The 22,786-nt window shown below is 41.3% G+C and overlaps 1 protein-coding gene across 12 annotated transcripts in view; it reads right to left on the minus strand.

Moving 5' to 3' along the window:
- Nucleotides 1-1,524: 1,524 nt before the first annotated feature.
- The window catches only part of PPP1R9A (protein phosphatase 1 regulatory subunit 9A), a 297,335-nt gene continuing 276,073 nt past the window's right edge, over nt 1,525-22,786 (minus strand). For 6 of the 12 annotated variants that reach the window (XM_032402107.1, XM_032402108.1, XM_032402110.1 and 3 more), the window contains 5 exons: nt 13,602-13,800; nt 11,448-11,567; nt 10,556-10,579; nt 9,266-9,448; nt 1,525-7,880 (listed from right to left, as the gene is read on the minus strand). In XM_032402107.1, the coding sequence (XP_032257998.1) occupies nt 7,671-7,880; nt 9,266-9,448; nt 10,556-10,579; nt 11,448-11,567; nt 13,602-13,800 (736 nt within the window). In that variant the 3' untranslated portion in view covers nt 1,525-7,670. The remainder of the gene's footprint in view (nt 7,881-9,265; nt 9,449-10,555; nt 10,580-11,447; nt 11,568-13,601; nt 13,801-22,786) is intronic. The other 6 variants (XM_032402118.1, XM_032402109.1, XM_032402113.1 and 3 more) reach the window with 3 other exon arrangements.

The following is a 22,786-nucleotide window of genomic DNA, read 5'->3' on the forward strand; positions in this document are numbered from 1 at the left end:
GGCTGTTTTTTTTGTTGTTATTTTTAAGCAGGCTCCATGCCCAGGGTGGAGCCCAACATGGGGCTTGAACTCATGTCCCTGAGACTGAGACCTGAGCTGAGATCAAGAGTCACGGGTGCTTAACTGACTGAGCCACCCAGGTGCCCTCCCCCGCCTTTTTTTTTTTTTTTTTCTGTTGTAACTTGCAGGGGAGGATTAGAAGAAAACAGTAGAAAGGCAAACAAAAAAATTAAAAAAATCAACAGTCTTGGCATATCTTCTGATGGACGTGATTAGGAAGAAAAGATGACTTTTGTCATTTTCTTATAAAAGCTGGTGTGAAAAGGTTACCTGTCTTTGTCTCTTTTGAAAGTATGGCTTCCAGGCCGGATGATGTCTTTGGGATGCTAGAGGCAGTCACGTTAGAAACAAAGTTCTTCCAAGGCGCTTGCCATGATGACGGTCTGGCATGCTGGGAAAAACGGTTTGCTGATAAACTGAGAACTGTCAACATTTTAAGGCTACTAACTGAAAGTAATAAAGGGGAACATTTTGTTTGGATCGAAAAACACTTTCCTCATATCAGATTAGAGTTATTTTAGTCACAACTTCAATGAGCATATCATGTGCCCTATGAGTGCTCAGTTACTCGGTGATGCTGTTCACAGCCCTTGAAGCTGGATTTTCTGAAATACTGTTTCGAAACTACCGATGACTATTGGGCTTATGTCGAAAAAGCCCCCATATTTCCTTTAAAAAGAGTTGCTTGATATCATCAATGAAATAACTATATTCCGTTCTCTCTTGTTCTTGACAGAATAAGCAAATTCTGCCCCCAACCCACCCACCAGAAAAAGCAAGCAAGCTATCCAATTTGACATGGCATATGCTCGCGATCAGTCGAAAGGGACACATGCTTCCCCTCAGTGAGGGTTTTGTAACACACTCCGAGGAGAGAAAAACCAGCTTATTTCATTTATTTTTTGCTGAAGGTTTAGTCACAGATCAATTATGGTTCGTGTGTGTGTTTGTGTGTGGGTGAGAGAGAGAGAGGACGGGGCGGGGGGAGAAATTAATATTCCTCATTTGCTATATTCAAGTCTTCCGAACATTTAAGGTTGTAGAAATAAAATTGTTGCAAAGAACCCCGAAGAACCCCGTCCTGGGGGCCGGCCTGCCCTGGGCTTGCCCCGTGCTGTGTGAGGCCAGCTGTTGAATGCATTTTGTCACAGACCCTTGCTGGCCTGACAGGTATCGGAAACGCGCTGCGGGAACCACAGGCGGGGGAGGGAGCTTCTGGCGGAGCATCTCCCACTTCATGCCCAGTTCCATAATCGGGCTTTCATATGTAACGCTAGCTGCCAATTTACACTGTTCCGGGGCTAAAACTTATTTTTCCTTTCATTTCCATGGAAAACGTGCACTTTGCTCTTGATAGATAGATGTATTTTGACAGTTAATACAGGTTTGCCCAGTCAAGGCTTGTTTTAGTTGAAGGTGAAAATGGAAGAGGGGGGGAAAAAAAACAGCCTACTCTGACAGATGTCCGTATTTCTCTTTTTATTGCATTCGTTGTCTAACAACAATAATACTCATTGGCAAGAAATTTATTTACACTGACAAATTAAATTTAATCACAGGTATTTTTAGATTGGTCAGAAAACAGAGGACCATTGTGATAGTTTGCTTTGAATGCCTCTGAAAACCAAAGAGTAAGAAATGTTGCTTGAAACGGAACAATCTAGAGAAGTACATATTAACCAAGCACAAGAGAACGAGTCAGACATGGTACTATTGTCTCTTCCATGCAAATGATCAGACACCAAAATGTACAAATTAAAAGTTTCAGATAACATGCTATCCATACTTATTGGACTTAAAATGGTTTTTCAAACAACTCTTTTCCTGCAGCGATACATAAAGAAAGGTTAAAATAAATCAACTTCTTACAATGGAACAGAATTCATTCTCTCTCGTTTCTTTTTTCAGCGGACTGGTTTTGTTACTGACGAGTAGCAGGCATACTCGTGGTTTAATTGCAACACCATTAAAAAATACAAAAGCAGTAGTGGTGACCATAAATAATATTAAGGAAAACATATATGTATATATATGTATATATATATATATATATATATATATATAAATATTTAAGGAGTTTTACAAAACACTAACTACATCTGATGTTGTTGGGAGGTGTTATCTAGCTGGAGTGCCTATTAATTCCCACTTTCCAAGGTAATTTAACTATTTGTGGCCAATTGTTCTTTCATGGATGAAAGATTAAATCCTTCAAAGAAAACCTGGGTGTGTGAATAAAACCGCTGAAAGAAAGAGACAGGTACACCTTCCAACAACATACTCACGCTCACATCCACTTGCATTGTATTTGGCAATGACCTAACCATGCCGTCACTCCACAAAAGAAGCTAATAAATGATCATGTGATGACAACAGTGCCATCAGAGAGCCAGTAGTTAGTGACTTAAGCATCACAGCCACCAAGTATGTCACTGCGGAGCATGAGCGAATGCACAAGAACACGCGGTGCAATTTTTAGCCGAGGAAACTGCGGTCCGCAGTTGAAAATGCCCAAAGCTGCATAAATTTCTGAGGTTCGACTCAGCAATGTGCAATCTTGACATCAAAGCATTAACCAAACATTTGAGGAAACTTTATCTTACTAAAATACCAAGTATCTAATAAATCAATTTTACCAAAATATATAAACATGTAGAAGGATAAGTGCATTTAGTAGAAATACTTACATTAAAAAAATCTCTCAAAATCTTATGAGCCATTCAGTGTATACACACACAAAAAGTGGCAATGAGGTTATGATTACTGCTTAGGGTCCTAACTGACATTACCAAGTTCCATATACAATATATATATATTTTTATGCAATGTGATTGCGGGGTGTGTGTGCGTGTGTGTGTAAGGTAGGAATATATTCACACACAGGGAGTTCTGTACATCTACACACGTGGCATGCACATTATTGAGAAGTTGCCTCTGGTTCTCTTATGCATTAACCTCCTATTCATTCTTGAATCTCTGGCAGTTTTGGGGTTGGGGTAGGGCCAAGGATTGGAAATCATCCCGTTTCTGTCCTTCCCCACGCTGTAGATCTGGAAGCAGGTCACATGCTGTGTTTGATCCACACCACGCACGTATGTAAGCTTGGAAGTCACAACCATTCACTCGACACATCCACAAAGCACTGAAAGACCCTCTGTTTACCCTAAGGTAGAACTTGAGGCTTTTATTCTCCAGGGCAAAGTGGATTCTGTGAGCTTCTTTGCCCTCTGACTTCCTGGTGGGATCAATTCTACACTGCCGGTGGTGCAGTAGTGGTTCAAAGTTACTCAAAATCTACTGGTGTCCTGTCTAGTATGATTTCTTCCCCCAGTGTTTTGGACCAAGACTAAATTTCCTGAGACTTTAACTACCTAAGACAAATATAAAAACAAAAATCTGCCTACATACCCAGGCTGTTTTTCAGGAATGAGTCACTGACACACATTCATATTTCTTACACCGCAGCTTTCTTTTGAGCATTGACTCCCCACCCCCATTTTTAGAAGGAAAACAACTCTAGTGGAAAATATGTACATTTTATTTCTGGACCTCATCCTTCAATGTTTAGCTTCAGAATAGTAGACGGGTAGATCCTTGATTAAAGGTAAATTTGAAAAGATATTTTTCAAAAACCCTGGGCTTTTCTTTTCCATTTTACCTTTCCTTCAGAAAGCACTGAGGACTTAGCATTAAGTAGGTGACATGAACTGTAGTGACCGCTGTCCACCAGAGTGAAATGCCTCTCACCAGGGCCCTACTGGGACAGAACATTTAGCTGCTCAAATGGAATTTGGTAATTCTTAAATATGTCAATGTAATGAGGAGCTACAACATCTCCAAAGTATAAACATTTCTTTCAGAATTGTTGGGACATCTCCCTTTAGAATCTTCAAACACTGGGTTTCTTCTCTGGAAGCTCGGCCTGTATCATCTTGAACACTTATTCAATGAGTTAGAATATCCATAAGCAATTTTTTATTTACCTCTTAAAAATATAATTTTAAAGCACATGTTAATCCTATTACACAAAGAACCTAGATGAGAATTCTTTGTCTTCAGCAAAAACCATAAAGGTTAATTAAGGTGCTGGATCCAACAACCTGTGACTGTTTTTGTAGCTCGGGCCTGGGACAGCTTACAATTTTGGGCCAGGGATGACACAGGATGAAAGGCGGCAGCAAGGGTTAATTTGGTTCCTCCCTTGTCCTCTTGCCACTTTGTTTGCAACAACAACAGAGAAGCCCAGAACAGGTGGTCCCATTTCATGCCCCTTCCAAGCTAAGTCTGGAATGAGCACTACAATACTGCAGTCACAAACCACTGGGGGGTAAGAATACTTCAGTGATGTTGAGGGCCGGAAATCCACGTCAACCCCAGCTAAAGGAGGATAACATAGAATGATAGCTTTATTGTCATGAAGTTAATGGTGGACTTCATCAATGTGTTCAAATGGGCAAAATTAGGTTTCTGCCCTAATGTATCACTCTGAAGTACACTTCGGAATTAGGCAAAAAAAAAAAAAAAAAAAAAAAAAGAATGAGAAAACTATTGCATAAACTGTGAGTTACTTTAAGGGAGATGGTCTTAAATCAAGTAATCTGTTCTAAAAACTGAAGTCCTTTAATGGAAAACTCTGTCCCAGACATTTAGCTCATACAATGCTCCCCGTCTACAGCCTGGCCTCACCACACATTCCCTAACCCCCAAAGCATTACCTATACCCCAAAACGATTTGGCTATTATTAGAGTCATACTGAGCTGTCATTTAGGGAATATAGTTCAAAGTAACCAGATATTCCCTTTCTGTTCATTTTCTGATAAATAAAAAACTGCAAAGTCTTTAAGGTTCATGAAACAACAAGTCTACGTTAAACTGTATGGACACCGAAAACCATTAGCATTGAAGTAGGAGTTGTTGAAGACAGTGGAACCTCGATTAGGCATCATGCACTAGAGTCAAGAAAAGAAATAATACGGAAACAAAATGTTCATAAGTTCTGAGGTCCTGCACTTTGTTTTCATACTCTTTGATCAATCAGTTTACATTTTATCCCTGGCTGGACAGTCAAATCAAGTGCCTTTTACGATTTCAGCAGTTTTAAGTAGTAATATTAAAATAACTCAGTAAGACCTAAAATCACTGTAACTTAACTTAAAAATAAAAATAGTTATAATACAAACTAAGTGATTTGAGGAATAAGAATTTGATTTATAACATTTTCAGCTGGTCATTGGTCTACTCACTGGAAGTGTACAAATAAAGTTCAAGAACAATACTTCTAAGACATTTAAGGAAATGCAATATAATAGAGATCATAAATTATGTGCAGAGACTGAGACTTACAGACATTTCCAGTATATACGTCCATTTTCAAATATTACCAAAGTGTAAACATAACTTTAGATAGTCATCCTCTATTTCCACTCTTAAAATGAATACAGAGCAAAACTTCCAGTGTGATCCAGATCACTTTTTTTTCCCCCAAAGATAAGCAAAAAGGGCAAAAAGTTTACAATAGCAAGCAATAGTATTACCAGATTTTGACTAATTTAGTCTTTTGGTATTAGGAAAGATCTACTGAATTTTGTAGTTCATGAATAGTAGTTCCTTGTTTCTCATCATATTAATAAATAGTGAAGCACCACACATCTCAAGTATTAATAGAGTATCCAGTATGGCAATCTCATTATCATACACCAAATGAAGATAGTCAGAAAAACATACATAGTGACTCTGATAACTGTAAAACACAATGTTACTTTATGTCAATGTTTCTGAGCACTGAATGAATGAATGATCTGTACTAGGGACAAAAGGATCAAAGTATAACAGACAATACTCTGTCACTAAAAAGGAAACAGGCTTTAGGGAAAGACAGGATTATAAGTTTCTAGTTCAGCCAATTCCAGATTTCAGATATTCAGGCAAGCAAAAAAATAAAATAAATAAAATAAATTAAAAATAAGTCACAATGTCCAAAATACAAGATGGTGCTAGATGGGCAGGAGCCCCTTTCCATTATCTGTTAACTGTAACCTTCAAAAGCCTTCCCCCAGCTCTGTGTATAAACCTTTCCAGTGTACAATATGGACCGAGACCCCCCTACCATGTAGTAAAAGGAAGTAAAACACTAGTTGAAGATTCATCTGGCCTCAACTCTTATTTTGAAACTCGTCCCTTGGAAAGTGGATGACCTCATTTTTATAGCCAATACATCAAACACAACCAGAGACACGAGCATAAAAAACAAAACAACAACAACAAACAACAACCGAGCATTTGAAGTTTCTCAAGATGGGTTTATTTTCTCCTCCTTCTGCCCTAGTCTCCCATGCTTGAATTAGTTTGATGAAATACTGAAATCCTTCATATACTGGCTTTCAAATAAGCTTAGCTGTCTCTGCTAGTAGACTATATCCTGTGGACTCTCTTAAACAAACTTTAAGTGTAACATGGAAATCTCTGAAGAATGAAAGAGAATGGCTCAGAAAAACCATTCAAAACATCTCTAAAATCCAACTGTCAGCTCTCCTTTACGGGAACATTCCGTGTGCTCAATAAAATTGCTTCTCTGGTTGCGTGTTACTCAAATCTAAATTTTCTCTAACCAGTATTCCTATTTTTCTTAAAAGTACATTTGTTAAAACACTAACTGAGCCCACTTGGGAAATCTTAAGTAGAAAATATGTGACAAGTTCCTGATTGTGTCACAGTCAGGCTGAAGACTAGCCAGAATTTTCCCCAGGAGAGGAAACCTGAAAATGTTGGTTTCCTTAAAAATCAATTTCCTGTTCAATTTGTTGGGGAAGAAAGGAACTACGTTCTGTGTGTCGGTGAACTACTGAACACGCAGCGGGAGCAGAGTAAACAACGGATCCCAATATCCCGGGCTGCATTAACGTCTGATTTTTTTCCTGTGTTCGGCTCAATCTGGAGGATAAATGTTACCCTCAGAACCCCAAGGTAATACCCACATCCACATTCTGCAGGCTTCTGCTTCCTTCTGGGGTTAACAAATAACAAATTCCTTTCTCTCTTTCAGATGCCCAGCGAGCAGAAGAGTTCGCTTGCCTTTTGCCGCCGTACATAATGATGTGGCGGAGCACCCGTGTTCCTACAGTGGGGCTGTCTCACTGTCCAGACACAAGCGCGAGGGGAGAGGCTCTCCCGCACCGGAGTACTCTGGAGCCCCGATCTCACGGCAGAGCGGCGCTCTCGGCCATGCAGATACGGGCCATTGCCCAGCTTCCGGGTTCCCGGACTGAAAAGCCGTGGCGCCCCACTACCACCACCAGGGCAAGGCATGCTTTTCTCGGGCAGGGTGACCCTGGTTCCCCCACAAGGGGTTGGTAAGTACGAGAAGAGAGAAACACAGCTATTCTGCATCTTTCACAAACGAGATCCTTGGTTTGGTAATAAACAAAGGTGGCTTGGGATTATTTCAGGAGGTGAAAATTAAAAGTGCATTCTATTATTGCAGAAAATGCAGTTTTGCCACAAGCAGTTCCCCAGTCGGCCTAGAGCACGTTACCCCTGCCATCAGTTCCTTCGTCCGCGGGGAGGAGAGCAGGGCGGGAAGGGGGGAGAGCTGTGTGCGAGGGGGTGTGTGTTACTGTTCACCAGCGCCCTCCGATGCAGCAGTCATCTTTTCTGTCTTTTTAGACTTCCTCTGCATCTGCTCTTGTTCCTTCCTCCTCAGCTTTTCTCTCTGTTTTTCCATCTTCTCTTGAGCCTTCCGAGCCTTCTCTAGAGATACCTTCATTTCCTTGAGCTTTTTTTTGACCACTGCTCGGTCCTGGGATGACGTCATTCCCAGAGCCTAGGAAGGAAATACATAGACAAACTGAACCTGAAACCCAGTGACCTCTCTCCTTAGGAAGAGGTTGCTATCACAATGTGTTCAGACTCAAGAACTGATTTAAACATAATCAAAGAGGTAAAAACCGAGAAAGAGCTGCTTACGTTTGCCAAAAATCTCCATACTCAGGGGCGCAGCTTTATTTGCCCTCTGAAGTGCCTACACAGTACACCCTAAATCCCATTAAATACATGCTTTCCAAATTGGCAATTAATGGGTGAAGGAATTAAAAAAAACGGGGGGGCACAATTCTGCTTCTCCAACCTTTGGGCCATAGACATTTACAGGCAAAAGTACTGCTAAACTCATCAATATTTTTAAAAGCTAGGAGTGGGCACCTGCTGCCATAGAGGGCTCCAAGAAGGGCAAAGAGAACTGAAGTGGCTTCCTTTTTGCCAATGCAGTCATTTACAATGAGGACCAAAAATGTCTTTGGGGCCAGAATGCTCATGTCAGCATGACTAGCCATTCCCTAACCTGTAGGCAAACCTATAAAGGAATCCTGTTAATGAGGAGGTTGCTTAGTGAGCATGGAATTCAGAATAAGGGGAGTTGGTTGCGTACTTTAAATGTTTCATGACCTTCAGAATCAACAGCGGAATGCATCCATCTCCCCAACAGGGACAGCCTTGTCAATGGGGCCTTCATAACTGACAGACTATTGATTGATCTCTAACCTTTTCAAGACTGTCAAGGATACTCATCTGCCCTTCAGCCCAGCAGGGGACTGAAGTTGGGGGTGGGGAGCCAAATGTAAGCTCTTTTTGCCCTTTTTACCACAGGGATGGATTCCCGCCCCCCCCCCCCCCCCCCCCCCCCAGTCTCTAAAAGGGATGGACTGGACAGGTGAAATGAGAGTGGGATGGAGCGGGGGGACACACGACACGGCCTGCACATACTTGGGGAAGAAAGTTCTGAAGAGAACATCGTCTCAGTTTTGGGGAGGTGTGCAGGGAGGAGCGGGGGTGGAGAGGAAATGAATAAAGAAGGAAAGATTCATGGATCTAGTTTCACTCTCATGTGATCAAAAAGTCCACCTTGGCCATTATTACAACTCCTACGACACAGGAAGTCAGCAGACTTCATATATGGACCACGTGTTGCTCGGTGGAAGCAATGGAGTCCCTAGCTCTCCTACTCAGCAGCCTCCTGTTTGATTCAGAATCCCTGACAACTTTCCGAAACTTCGTTTACTACTCAGAAATGATGCAACGACCTTTCTGCGGACCGTTGGTGAGAATTTCCTCTCAGATATGCAGAACGCTCTTGTCTAAGGAAAACATTTTAGGTGCCATGAGCAACACAACTTACACCTGGGAACCTCACACAGAGATATAATTCTTTACCTTAAGTTTATTTCCATCCAACTGCAGGAGTTGCTCGCCAGTGATGTTTTGGGCACTGAATTCAGATACATACTGCTCCAGATTTAGGCTCATTAGCCAGTGAGAAACCTGCTGCACGCTCCATTCATGAACGGCCCGATTCGGACACTGACTGTGTTTGGGAGACTGTCCATCATCAAGGATCTGAGGTAGGAATGTTACGCAGTGTTGTTAAAGGACCAAAATGCTAGGGCTCAGCACGGCTTATTATGCTATCAAAAGGAATTTCTTGCCTACTAGAGCCACATTTATCTTTAAACCATAAAATGAATAAGCTAATGGTTCTAGCCGTGTGTGTAACACACACACGTAGTTATCCCCTACATTTTTGTTAGGTATTTGGAAATTTAAAAACTCCCCCAGATAAAGCAGCATTATTAATGTAGGGTGTTTCCTACTGAAAAATACACTCTGATGTTGCAAGCCTTTACATTAGAACACTGTGGAAAGAGTATGAGATGCAGAAAACAAGTATTTGATTGATCTCTATATGCAAGGCATCGCTCTGCGTGTAGCCTCTGATAAGACATTAGAGGTATATAAAAATACATTTAGAAATATTGAGGGATCTTTCCCTTCAAAGAGGAAAGCCTTAAGTCCTCAAGCATTGTGAGGGGAAATCTTGCAGCCAGGGTTTCATTTGCGCGGCCAAGCAGACCCGTGAGGAAGGCGGGGCAGGTAATGTCCATAATGACTTTTAATAAATGAGTAAAGTGAGGCTCAGCCAGTCTACGTGTCTGTCCGGAGCACGCAGCGAGTGACCGGGAGAGCTCCACAGTTTGTGGTTTATCCCGAATCTCAGGCTCTGCCCAGTGCAGAACACCACTTTGACCAGCGCAGAGGGCAGCTCGGTTCCTAGAACCTCTAAGCTGAGAGGCGATGGAGGCGATGACAGGCCTGAGAGGACAGACAGGAGTCACCTCGGGGAGCGCTGACGGGGTGGGGCAGGATGGGGTAAGCCGAGATGAAGGCAGAGAAGGTGGAACAGAATGGACCGTGTCAAGGTAGTGGTGATGGGGGATCAATCGAGGGACTCTGCAGGTAGAACCTGGTGATCATCTTGCCTCAGAAACATCTCTTCGACTTTGGGACAGACAAGGGCAGAGAGCAAAATGATTTCACACCAGGAAACCCTCCACCACAGACACAAGTATTCTTGTCCTGTGTGAGTTTTAAATCATTTCGCAGAGACAGAAGGGGAGGTTCCCCAGTACCCCCGAAACCACCGCACCCAGCCCACTGACAGCTCACCTCGTCATCTATCATATCCAGGCTCTGAGTGAGGGAGCAACGAAGGAATGAAAAAGAGAAGTGTCATAGAAATAGGAGACACGACATACATAGTACAAAGATGTAAAATTACAATCACACCGGGCCTGAAGAGTATGGGCAGAAAAATTTAAGAGACAAAAAGTTTTATAAAACAAAAATCATGTTGGGAAGAAATAACTTAGAGCAAATATGTGGAGCAACAGTATCTTTATGTACAGTGTTTCTCCTTCTCCGGCCCCCTGCCCTAAATAGTGGCATTTCTGTCCTCTCTGTATCTCTTGGGGCACTAAGTCCATCACTCATGCAATTTCCTGTTTCTCTGAAAACACACTGATCTTCGGGGAATTCTTGGCAATGCTAATTTGACCCTGGCTTCTAAATAAGTGATCCTCACCCAGTTTTTCTCCCCTCTCCACTGCAGTGGTTCTCAATCAGGGGCCACGCTCGACTTGGGGTAGGGGTGGGGGGGGTAAGGGTGGCGGGGCGGGGGTAAGGGTGATGGTGGGGGAGGCGAGGGAGAGAGGGGATGGAAGGTCGGTAAACTCCCCTGTGGTTTCTGAGCTGCTCCCTATTCTTGCTCTTTGGTGCCCAGCCTCCTACCCCCAGCCCCCTGCTCAGAGTCCTCTCAATGAAGTCAGAGTAAGGCGGGGGAGGTCCCTGGAGAGCTTTCAAGGGGCTCAGAAACAATACTTTGCCTTCATGTTGAGATAGAGAGAGAAAAGAGAGAGAAATCAAGATTTCACATCAAACAAGAAACCATGGTCCCGATGATTTACATGCAAAATCTACTTAAGAACGTTTTCCTGGGGATAGGTGACGGGTACAGTGCTTGACCTGAGAAAGCGGGTCTGTGTGAGCGCCACGAGCGTACCTCATCTGACGACAGTGCTAAGGACTGAGAGAGCCCCGGTGTTTTGGGTTCTGCTCCCAGGCCACTAAGGTCTGCTGAACTGGTACTACTGGGACTGAAGTCATCGTTGAAGGTAAAATTCTGTAAAAATAAATGAAGCTCAGTGTTAAATGAGCACAGTGAGGGAACCAGAGGTAGGTGTATTTGCAAGTCCTAAAAAGGTTCTCTTTAAAGTCATCTTCGGAGAAATTCAGATTTAGTTTGGTGATGACCTTCAAGCGGCGGTGGTGGAAAGTGCTGGGCCTTTTGTAACTGATAGGGAATTCTGGGCGCTTTCTCCATCAGATGGAAGGATAGGTGTTTTGGAGAAATCATTCTTCAATCCCTCTTCAAGGATACAGGCTTCATTATCCTCTGCAACTGCTCAGAGGAGTAATATTAATAAGCCTATCTTCTTTGACCCTACTCGTGATGAGTAACAGTGCAAGTAAAAATACAAGATGGTGTGGAGAGCCTGAGTTATTAGGAACAGATGGCCATCCATATTAGAAAGGTAGCTTGAGCACCCCCTGGAAAGGAGCACTTGCTGTTGGCCGTGATAAATACTGTGAGAAATGGCAGATCCTCCTCTGGATATAACCTTCAAGATGATGAGTTCTGGGGGAGGTCACAGTCTGACAATACACTAGTAGTTACATGCTAAAATACAACTCTTACGCAGCCCGCAGGGCACCAAAGAGGCTGCAGAACAGATACACTCTCCAATTAATCGCCTGGGGCCGGTGGAGTTGGGAGGTGGGGTGTAAAAAGAAAAAAAAAAAACCAAAAAACTTCCCCAGAACTTCATCAAAATGTTCAGTGGCTATTAAAGTCAAGTAAACTCAGAATGACCACATGGCTGCATTTGTGAAAATATTTTAAACCAAATCTGGAGTCTCTCCAGTGCAAGATAATGGTAGAATTATTCAAACTACATTTAGATTTCTCAGATCCAATACTGAAAATGTTTCAAGATCCAAGTGGTCTACTGCTGCCAAAGCTTCTTTTGCTAGTAATTCTAGAATGACTGGCTTCTGAGGAACTCTAAGCCCTTGGCCAACACCATCTTGTTCCATATTCCACTTCCTTAGGAACTGGCCCGTTACTTTTCCATGAGGCTCCCTTGCCACTGGGTTCAGTCGGTTGTCAAAAATAACTACCACGCCAGAGGCTGCAGAATTCAGTTCCAAACAAACCCCAGGGTTTGCTAAAACTTCAGACATGGAGACTAAATCCGAGCACGCGGAGCGAGGCTAGGAGAACATGTAAGCAGGAGAGCATTTAACACAACACGTTACTATTTGATATGGTCAACAGACACACAACCCCAAGCCCTGTCAAGACCCTGTGAGCCGCTGACCTCAAGGAAAGAGTTAAATTCAAGTCACATTAATCACACGTTTCTGTTTGAGAAAGAAAAGCGAACACAGATAAAAGGAGACCAAACAACATGTGAACGTTAGCCACCGTATGTTTCACTAAAACGTTAGGTAAGGTTTGCAGCGTCATGCTGGAAATAACCATCATGCATCTAAAAACAAACAACACCCATGCAATTATATTTTCTAATTCTGCTGAAGTTAGAGAACTTTGGTGATGAGATTATTAAGTTTTTCAACATGGAAGTTTGATTTAAAAGAAGAAATAAGTAAGGGTGCTATGTCAGCATTGGTTTGTTTTAAAGAGTTTCACTTAGATATATTGAACACATATTCAGTCCCAAATTTATTTGTTTTCCAGTAAATCTCGAAGAGCACAATAAAAATAGTCTTGTAATGTAATTTAAAGTGGAATATTTGGTAAACAGATCTATCATACTGTTCCATGATTCAAATGCATCTTTCCCAGCATGGCTTAACTGTCAAACTGAGATTAAATAGCAATATGTGAAAAGACAGGCAAATCAAAGATTAACGTACAATCTAGAATGGAATAGCATTAAAGAAGGTGACGGTTAAATGAGGCTTTCCTTTTCCCCACACAAGAAATACCATGCGTGGCTTATTGCAGTGTTATCACATTGGTTTCTCAGGTCCAGAGTAAACACACAAGTTGAGAATCCTTTCCAAAAAAGACTGGAGAGGAGGAAGGATTTGGGGCTTTCTTGTTTGCTTTTTAAATCCATGTGTTTTCTACCTTGGACCCCTTTTTATCTGAAATTAGAGTTTCAGGAGAAGGCTGAAGGGGACTTGTAGGTGAAGGCAGGTCCCTGAAGGAATAGGATCCTTTTCGGCTCTCATTAAACCACGAGAAAGGCATGCACGGCGAGCGGGTGGAGGCGTGAGGCACGGGAGACGGCTTGGGTTTCCAGTGTTCCAGCCTGCCTCTGAAGATCCTGTTTTATGGAAAAAATGCACATGTCAGACAAAGGAAGGGCAGGTGTGACACTTGTTGAACTGAATTCTGAAGGGACTCTGAATAAAGTTCAAAGTAACAGTTTGACAAATGGTTCTACACGATAGAGGAAAAATTTTGCATTTTTGACTAGGACATTAATCTTAGTAGCTATCTTCTTTGCATCGCAATGGATTCTAGAACAATGGTCAACATTTTCATATCGCTATTGCCATAGTGAATTCTTATGAAATGTGTCTATTAAGTGGATGTGGATGAATTAAAGTCAGAGGGGCACCGTCTTCCTGGAACTGCTATTAGGGTTAACCACCACACCACACCAGTCCCCTTATTTGGGTGACCTAGCAGCGCCTCACTGCCCGTGACATTAGCTCTTAGCCAGCATTCTTTGCTGGCCTTCTCTGAACTCATGCTTCCACGAGTCTGGGACTTTAGAAAATTATGTATTTAAATAATTTGGAAATTTCAGGGCTTATGACACTTTAGGTAGAACACACACCTTATTGGTTTTTCATCATAATCGGAGTGTTAGCCAGCCACATCAGCTGAATCGACCCAGGTGATCAACAGAGTGACAGATGTTGCAGCCGATCACCCTCACACCCCCTCGGAGGAGACCGGACTGCAGGTCTTAACACTCTACTTGGAGGTCCCGGATCTGCCACCTCTTGAATACATGGGCCTTGAGCCTTCTCTCAGCCTCTATTTCTCCTCTGTAAAAGGTGGATATTTTATGTAGCTCATATGTGGTTGTTAAGAATTAAATGAGATAGTATGCGTGAAAGTGCTTGGGAAACTGTGAAAGTATAAAGGCCTATGGTTATTGTTTAACAGTTAAAGGATTCAAAGGCATTTGAGAAACACAGTTTGAAAACAGATGTTTTTATCAGTGCGTGTACTTGCGTATTTATATTTGTCTTTTGGTTAGAGAAAAAGAATTTTCAAGAGCTGAGGCAGGAATGGGCAGTGGTTTCTGTGCATCTGGGAAGAGGTCAACCCTCAATATGTCCAAAGGAGATTTGACACAATGCCTCTTATTTGTTGGCTGTTGATGTCATGACAACAAAGAGATTGCCTTTCAATTAAAAGTGCCTCCACACCACAGCTAGACAACTCATGACCCACACGCATACTGGACTTCAGTCTTCTCATGTCGCACTCCAAATATTCTTAAATATTATATACCTCAAATATTTCAAAATATATTTCAAATTTACATAAACAGTGTAACTCCTAACCGTTTCTGTTCTTTCCAAAGTTACTGTGAGACTCCAATGGGACAATAAATGTAAAAGCATCTTGTTAACTGCAAAGCAATCTACAAATGTAAAGGGATTATAAAAATAGTGACAAAAGAAAACGGAGATGCCAGTGAAGTTTTGGCAGAATACTGAGATCACAGGTTGGGTGAGTATAATGACTGGTCATTTAAAGATTCCAGGATATCTGATGATTACGATGGTGAATTCTTTTTTTAAAAAAAAACAATAAAGGGGACTGTAAGGATAACAGAGAAAGCCCAACGAGAGATGTGTCAACCTTCAATCTCATCCTAAAGTCTAAACTAAAAAAATTCTGTATCCCGAAGTCTACTTACTTCCATTAAAACATGGGGTAGAGGGGGAACAATAACTGGACTTAAGAGACCACACTAGCAGAGGCAGACTGGTCTTCTGTAAGAAGCACTTTCTATTCCTGGGTCGTGGACCCGCGCGGTGTTTCCCAAACAAGTCCGGTAAGAGTCACCCGGGGCAGCTGCTCATATACAGATTCTTGGGCACCTGGACTTATCGAATTAGAATCTGGGAGAGAGGAAGGGAGGAGTTCGCCTGGAATCTGCATGTTAACACATGTCTGAGCTGACTCTTGCAAGTTTTTAGTATCTACATTTATTTCTATTTTCCTGAATGCAAATATGAGGTTTCTGGAGAATGGGTGACTACTTACGGAAAATTATTGCACTGGGTCCCCATGCCCTACTTTCGTCTTTCCAGAGTGACAGAATGAAAGCCAGTTGTCATCCTATTCTTGGTCTACAGGTGAGGAATCTAAAAAATACCAATCTGGATGATTAGATTAAAGACAGGGACAGTAGTGCTGTCCCCACCTCCCTTCTGGGAGAGGGAGAAAAATCTTATCGCCTTCATGTAAACAAATTCAACTGGGGAAGGATCCTGGGTTCTTACCCTTCAGAAAGTAATATATGTCTTAGGGGGAGATAAGACCAGCGTCTCCAGCTTAACAAGCCTGGGAATGTCTCCATGAAGCTGGGTCTCATCCCCTCCCCCCATCCCACTCCTTGAAAATGAAACCACACACCTCATGGGAGGTAAATCTCTGCAGTTCTATCTATCCAGTCATAATTTAGCTTCTAAGGCTTGACTTTTAAGCTCAGGTTCCACAGTCTAGTAAAAATGCCCAGAAAGCTCTAACTGTGCAGAACCAAAAAAATATTTTTTTCTGCAGGCCTACATTCTTGTAATTGGACATATCTGAGATAAACTGGACCTACGGATTATTTCCCCCTTTGGTTATTCATTTCTGAATCAATTAATCAAAGTAGCAAGGAAGTTTTTTTTTAAGAGTTCCACTCATAATTCAAAAAGGTACAGTGGTGCTTAAATATATGGATATTGTTTCAAAGTTTATAAACAGGCCATAATTAATGACAGCATGACTATCTTGTCCTGCTCCCAAGTGAACTGCCTTTGTAACAATGCTTTTGGGACAACCACCACCATCCCCATTTTTTTTAATTAGCCGGGAAGTAAGAATATTGTTGCCTACTTGCTGTCATCCTAATGCCTTATTTGAAAAGGACTTTGGGTTCAAATTCTGACCATGGAACATTTCAAACAAAATCTCAAGACCACATATAATTAAACTCTTTCATAAGAGCCTCGCTGCCAGGAAAATATTCAAGACTAATAATTCCATGAGGACTTGTGTTATCCAGCGCTGAAGACAGGTCCCGAGGCCCTATAGAGTGTGAGTGTGATGAGTGACATCACGGAAGCTCAGCTTCGGGGGACATTCAGAGGCTTTCTTCTCCAGCTTTCTATACAAGATGATGGAAGAACTGGAGGAACTGTCAGATAGAAAGCAAAGAAAGCCCACTTCTAAGGAAATAACCAGTGTCCTCACAACTGCAAACCACCAGGTCCTGGAATCCTTTGAAGAGAATTTTCCGGGTCTCCAAGAGGTCTGGCAGGGCCCCTGCTGAGGCTGTATCTTTGGGTAGCCTTGACTCTAAAACCCCATGAACTGAGGTAACATGTGTCTCCTACTATCCTGAATGGTCAGTATGTTTCCATTGGTTTGGACCTAGAGTATATTCATCAAAAAAAGCAAACTCGCCATTACTTCATAATTAACAGATCTATCAGCTTAACAGACATGCTTTCTAAAATAAATACCAATTTCCTTTTGGACAATTTGAACTCTTGGGCCTACAAAAGGAGCAGAGAAAGCTTGGAAGCAGTCATGCCATTACTGACCACTCATAGCCTGTCCCATTTGGTGGAGAAATCTGTTAAGAATAACATAAAATTCTTCCTTCTCTCCTTACTACCTTCCTCCGTTTCCTCTCTCCTCCCTTCCCTCTCTCCCTCCCTCCATAGACAGTTTTGACTCTGAGAGCATGTTATGGTCTGGGGTGCATAAGCTTCATAGAGATCCTTAATAGTCCCCCTGAAAAATCAAGATTGGTAGAAATGAGTGTTTCATGGATCTGAAAATAACTTCCAGAGGATCAAAATAGGTATGTGTTCTGTAATTCATCTTCTTTTTTAACTTGTACAGTAATGTCTCACTATCATTTTTGGTAAAAATGGAATTACAGGTCACTGATGTAACCCTGATTGTTTTACTGTTAGGAACTGGGAAAAAGAATGGCTTCAAATTAAGTCTCTGTCATATTAAATTGTCACTGGGGGGGGGGGGGGGGGCAGGGGGGGGGGGAAATCACTTTTTCCTGGCATTTAAATGGTTTATAATTAACAACTCTTACAGAGCAGTTAACCCAATACATACATCTTGAAATCAGTTCATTCTGGGGTCAGCACCCCGAAATTAAGTTGCTCAGGTAAACATTCCATAGCAATTTTTTTTTTTTTGATTTGTCTTAACTTTAAATACAAGGTGTGTGAACTGAATGTCATCAAGATATAATTAGGAGTTCAGGAACTGCCAGAACAGAAAAAGTATAAGCAGAATATAGAATTCAAGCAGGTAGTTAAGGAGGTTAATTAAAGAAAGTTAGCTGCAATCAGAGGAAGGGTTGCAGACTTCCATTTATTCAAATCAGATGAGGTAATTCTGTAAGGTTCTAACATCCACTAAGGAGACTGAGGTTGTAAAGCCAGCCCCTTTGGAAGGGCACTTGGAGACCCTCAAAGATAACAGTAGGACAAGCAGGTGTCCAACCGCAGGTCAGGCCAACCACCACTGACACATCCTGCTTCGACCCTGAGTTATGGTCCAAAGCTCCGATTAATAACCAACAACCCACCTGAGATGGTCACTGTAGTGTTGAACCTTAATTTCTTACAGGGTTCTGGACATGCTACCACAGAACCTGACAATTTAGCACAGCAAATATTTTAAGGTGAAGGAATTTGAGAAATGGCAGGTACGTGAAGGGTTCTCTGACCTCCCCATTGCCCCCAAAGCAGATCATAAGATCTTACGGGAGAGGTGCCCTCCCCATACCTGGAGGAAAGGAACATCCTTATCTGTAGATGGAGGGATACCAAGAGGGATCTGAAGGAACAATGCTTTGGGGAACGAAGAGGCCTTGCGAAGTTTCCCACTATTTACTACCCTTAGTTCATACCCTTTTGTCCTCTCACATTTTTTCCAAGACTTTGCACTCTTCAACAAACCCAGTCTTAAAATGCTCACGCTTAACCACTTCTTTGGTCTTCAGTTCCTGATAAAGGTTCCTGCATCACACAAAACTTACATTAAATCAATTTGTATGCTTTTCCCTTGTTAACCTGTCTTCTGTCAATCTAATTTATAGGATTCCAGCTGGAAAACCCCAGAGGGTAGAAGGGAAAAGGTCTTTTGTGCCCCCTCTGCATTCATATGAGATGGAGAAATTGTTCCCTTAATGAGTCCTCCCCATCCTGGGAAGGTTTAAAATGAAACAGCAAGATGATTATGTAAATAAAAATTTGATATTTCAAAACAAAAATGTTAGGTTTAGGAATAATAAATATATTGCTTAGGATTTAAGAAAATTTGTATTATTAGAAATCTGAGAGAGAAGTCTGTCTATTGATTCTATCTTAATATATTTAACTGGTTAAGATGAAAAATAATCAAAGTGATAAGAGCACTGGATGTTTACAGCCACTATGTTACCATTTTAATCGACTAGATTTTCAAGAGTTTTTTTCAAGTGGAAGAGTGTTGATGTGTTAGGAATGTCAAAGTTTGTCAGCTTTCAAGCACGGGGACGTACTTAAAAAGAAAACAGAACCGATTAAATTTATAAGTGCAATTTTCTAAAAACAGGATAGACAATTACAGGGGGAACAAGACCGCTTTACTGAGGCCAAGCTAATATTATTCAAGGGTCTCTATAAATTTTTTATAAAATTTTACTAGATGTATAAACAAAATGACAAGATTTGTAAGATGAACTGAAACTCGAAAAAAGGTAGGTTTTAAAACTGGAGACTTGAATCACTTACTTTTAATTTATAACCCAAATAATCCTCTTTTTAAGGAAAGCCATCTTTGGGCATTAAAACTATCAAGTGAAGGGGAGAACCTGCAGAAGTGTTACTGTCAAAGTTAAGCACTCCATAGGGGCTTTACTGAGTTTTCATTATCATTGTTCATGCCTTAAACGCTCGCTTTGAAACTTGCCAGGTTGAAATTATTTCGCCATTCTCCTCTGGCCATTTACAACTGCATTTTGTTTCCTGTTTTTTAAATAATTTTTTTTTAAAGAAATTTTGGCTCCTTTTTGGGGTGCCTCTGTGGGTCAAGTTTAGGCAGTGGTGAGGTGCTCTTCTCTTCAGGCACATATGACAGTATTGTTGAAGATGTTATATTTTAAGTAGCAATGTTACTTTTTGCTTTATCTTATTCTTCATCATCGAATTTGCCTTTAAAATAAATTATACTGTTACATCTTTTGTACCTCTGTGTATAAAGAAATTATATTGGGAACACAGAAGAGTAGCTATAGATTTAAAAAAGAATAGACAAACAAGAGCACATGTATCGTGATGAGCACTGAGTAATACATAGAAATTGTTGAATCATTATATTGTATCCCTGAAACTAATATAATACTGTATATTAATTATACTTCAATAAAAAAGTAAAAAAAATAAAGAGGAAAAATGCCAATTTATAGATCAACGGAATGAGTTAGAACTCAAAAGAGGATGTTTTTCATAGAATCATATGGATCAACACTGTCCAATAGAAATATAATATGAACTACATATATAAATTACAATTTTCTGGTAACCACATAAAAAAAGAGGTAAAATTAATTTGTATTTTATTTAACCCCAAATATTCAAAATATTATTATTTCAACAAGTAATCAGTATTATAAAATTTTTAATAAGGTATTTCACATTCTTTTTTTTTCATACTAAGTCTTTGAAATCCTGCATGCATTTTCTCCTACAACACATCTCAATATAGACTAGCCACTTCCTTCTAGTGCTCAATGGCCACATCTGACTAGAGGCTACCATATTGGATAGTACAGACAGAGATGGTTGGGGAGTTGGAGACCATGTAGTTTTAACCCATCTGATTATTTTTTGGTGGGAAATCAAGGTCTAGGAAATTCAGAGCCTTACCTATGGCAAAGTCAGGATGAATACTTGGATTCCAGCACAGTGTTTTTTCCACAGTTGACACTTGTAAGGGGAATGCAAATTCACCTCCACAAAGGTGTGCCATCTCTCTTCCTGTCGTTCTCCCACACGCCACCGTCTAGCCTTGTTCTGAGATGCACATAACTGCTTACACGCTCTTCCATTCTGCCACTCAACCAGGAGCTTCTCCCACAGAGCTCCAAAGCAGGTACTCTACTTACATCAGTGGCAACTCGCTCTAAAATGAGGACAGTCTTTTTACTCTTTGTCAACAAGCTCTGACAACTCACTCACTTTCCTGCTTCTGTTGTTTGCTACGCTGCCTGTTTAAACCAGAATGTTCGCTGAGCACATATGTGAAAAGGCTAGAACCGCGCCATATTTTTTGTAGGGTTTATTTATTATTATAATTATTGAACCTCATCTATTTGTTTCATGTTGGTCGTGCATGTGAGTCATTAGGTCTCCCCAAGGAATACAATAAAGTAAACTCTTAACTCTTGAGGAAGGAAAAAACTAAAACCAAGACCAAATTTAGCAAACCTCCGGTCTTGCCTCTTTAAAGTCCTGCAGCCTCAGGCTAGAACTGATTGAATGACCTCATCTGATTTTTACAGCCTAATAATGAAAAGCCTAAGAGATAAGATCACTAACTCAATTCATGAATCATTCCCTCTCTTTTCTGAGAAAGCTTCACAGAGGTGATGAGTTTATTCCCAGTCCCCCGCAACTGCAGTGGGACCCTGAAGCTGACGGTGCTTACCACCCACCCACCTTCGGGGGCCCTGTGAAACCAACGCAGTTGCGTGAAGCCCCTACTGGGCAGTAACTCTGTTTTCTGACCTATGTTTTAAAAGGTTCTGAGCCCATTATCAATCTATACAGGAGCAGAGAGGCTGTCATTAGATTTGATTAGCATTAACCAACTACTGTGATAGCTCAAAAAATTATTCTGTGAAACAGAAGAAGTCCTCCCTCTTCTTCCCTTGTTCTTCTATTATTTCAATTACATGAATTCCTGTCAGGCCTGTCAAAATTCTACTATGACTACAGATAATTATAAAATTATGATTCCAATTGAAAACTATTTTGTAGCATTGGTACATGTGTAAATACTTGTGACCAGTGAAGCAGAAAGACTTCAGGGTTAGTATTTTAAAAATACTGAGCTGGCTGGCTGCTGGTTCCAAAGTTGGCATTCGCTGCAGTGACAGCCCACCCTTGACTCCCTGGGGCTGGCCTAGAGTAAGGTGCGTGCCCGCCAAGAGAATCAAGATTTGCTTGCTTTTCACCTGTTTGTACAGGGAGGTGAGAGCCTCTGGCTACTATGATGAAATTCCTGTCAAACCTTCTCCCCACTGCTGGATGCTTCCTTCCATCCCTTTCCAGGTGGAGCCTCAAGGTGAGAGGAAGTGACTGCCTCAGAAGTCCAGGGGCCAAAAGGAGGGCACTGTTTACTACGGAAGTGTCCCAGCTTCTCTCCCGATGTGCATCTGGGCATCTCTCTCTCCCTGAAACACTTGCACTTTTTATTGTATCTTATCCTGAGTATACTTGATCGTTTCCTATTCTTAATTTTAAAGCACACAGCAGACTGTTTTATATTTCTCACTCCAAAACCACATAAAGTTAAATTGCTTTTGAGTTGGGTCATGGACTTATTTTTCCCAAGACCAGTGTCCTCGATATAAACAGAGCTTTTTACCCTTTCTCCACCGTACAGGATCAAACCACCACAACAGACTAACACAATTAATTTGGGAATTCCCTCTTCTCATCCCTGACCCCACTCTCCTATAATCCCAGGAAGAAGGTACAATTTCTCACCAAGTGGTATTGCCAGAAAAAAGGAAAAGAAGAAAAAGAAACATAGAGGACGACCTATAAAATGGATCAGTGGTCCCCAAATGATTTGATGATCTTTTATTGTTAGCATTCTGTTTCTTCCTTAGTCTACTGCCGTTGGGGTGATTCCCAAATTTCGTGAAGAGATTTCCGCATCATTCAATGCATAAACAAGTGGAGGGGAGGTGTTGTGTTGCAAAGGCATCTGGACGGAGGCACAAGCCCCGTTGAGTTAACTGCCTGCTGCATAATTGTGGGCAAATCAATTAA

The sequence above is a fragment of the Phoca vitulina genome, unplaced genomic scaffold (genome assembly GCF_004348235.1).
Source record: "Phoca vitulina isolate PV1807 unplaced genomic scaffold, GSC_HSeal_1.0 scaffold4, whole genome shotgun sequence".
Lineage (NCBI taxonomy): Eukaryota > Metazoa > Chordata > Mammalia > Carnivora > Phocidae > Phoca > Phoca vitulina.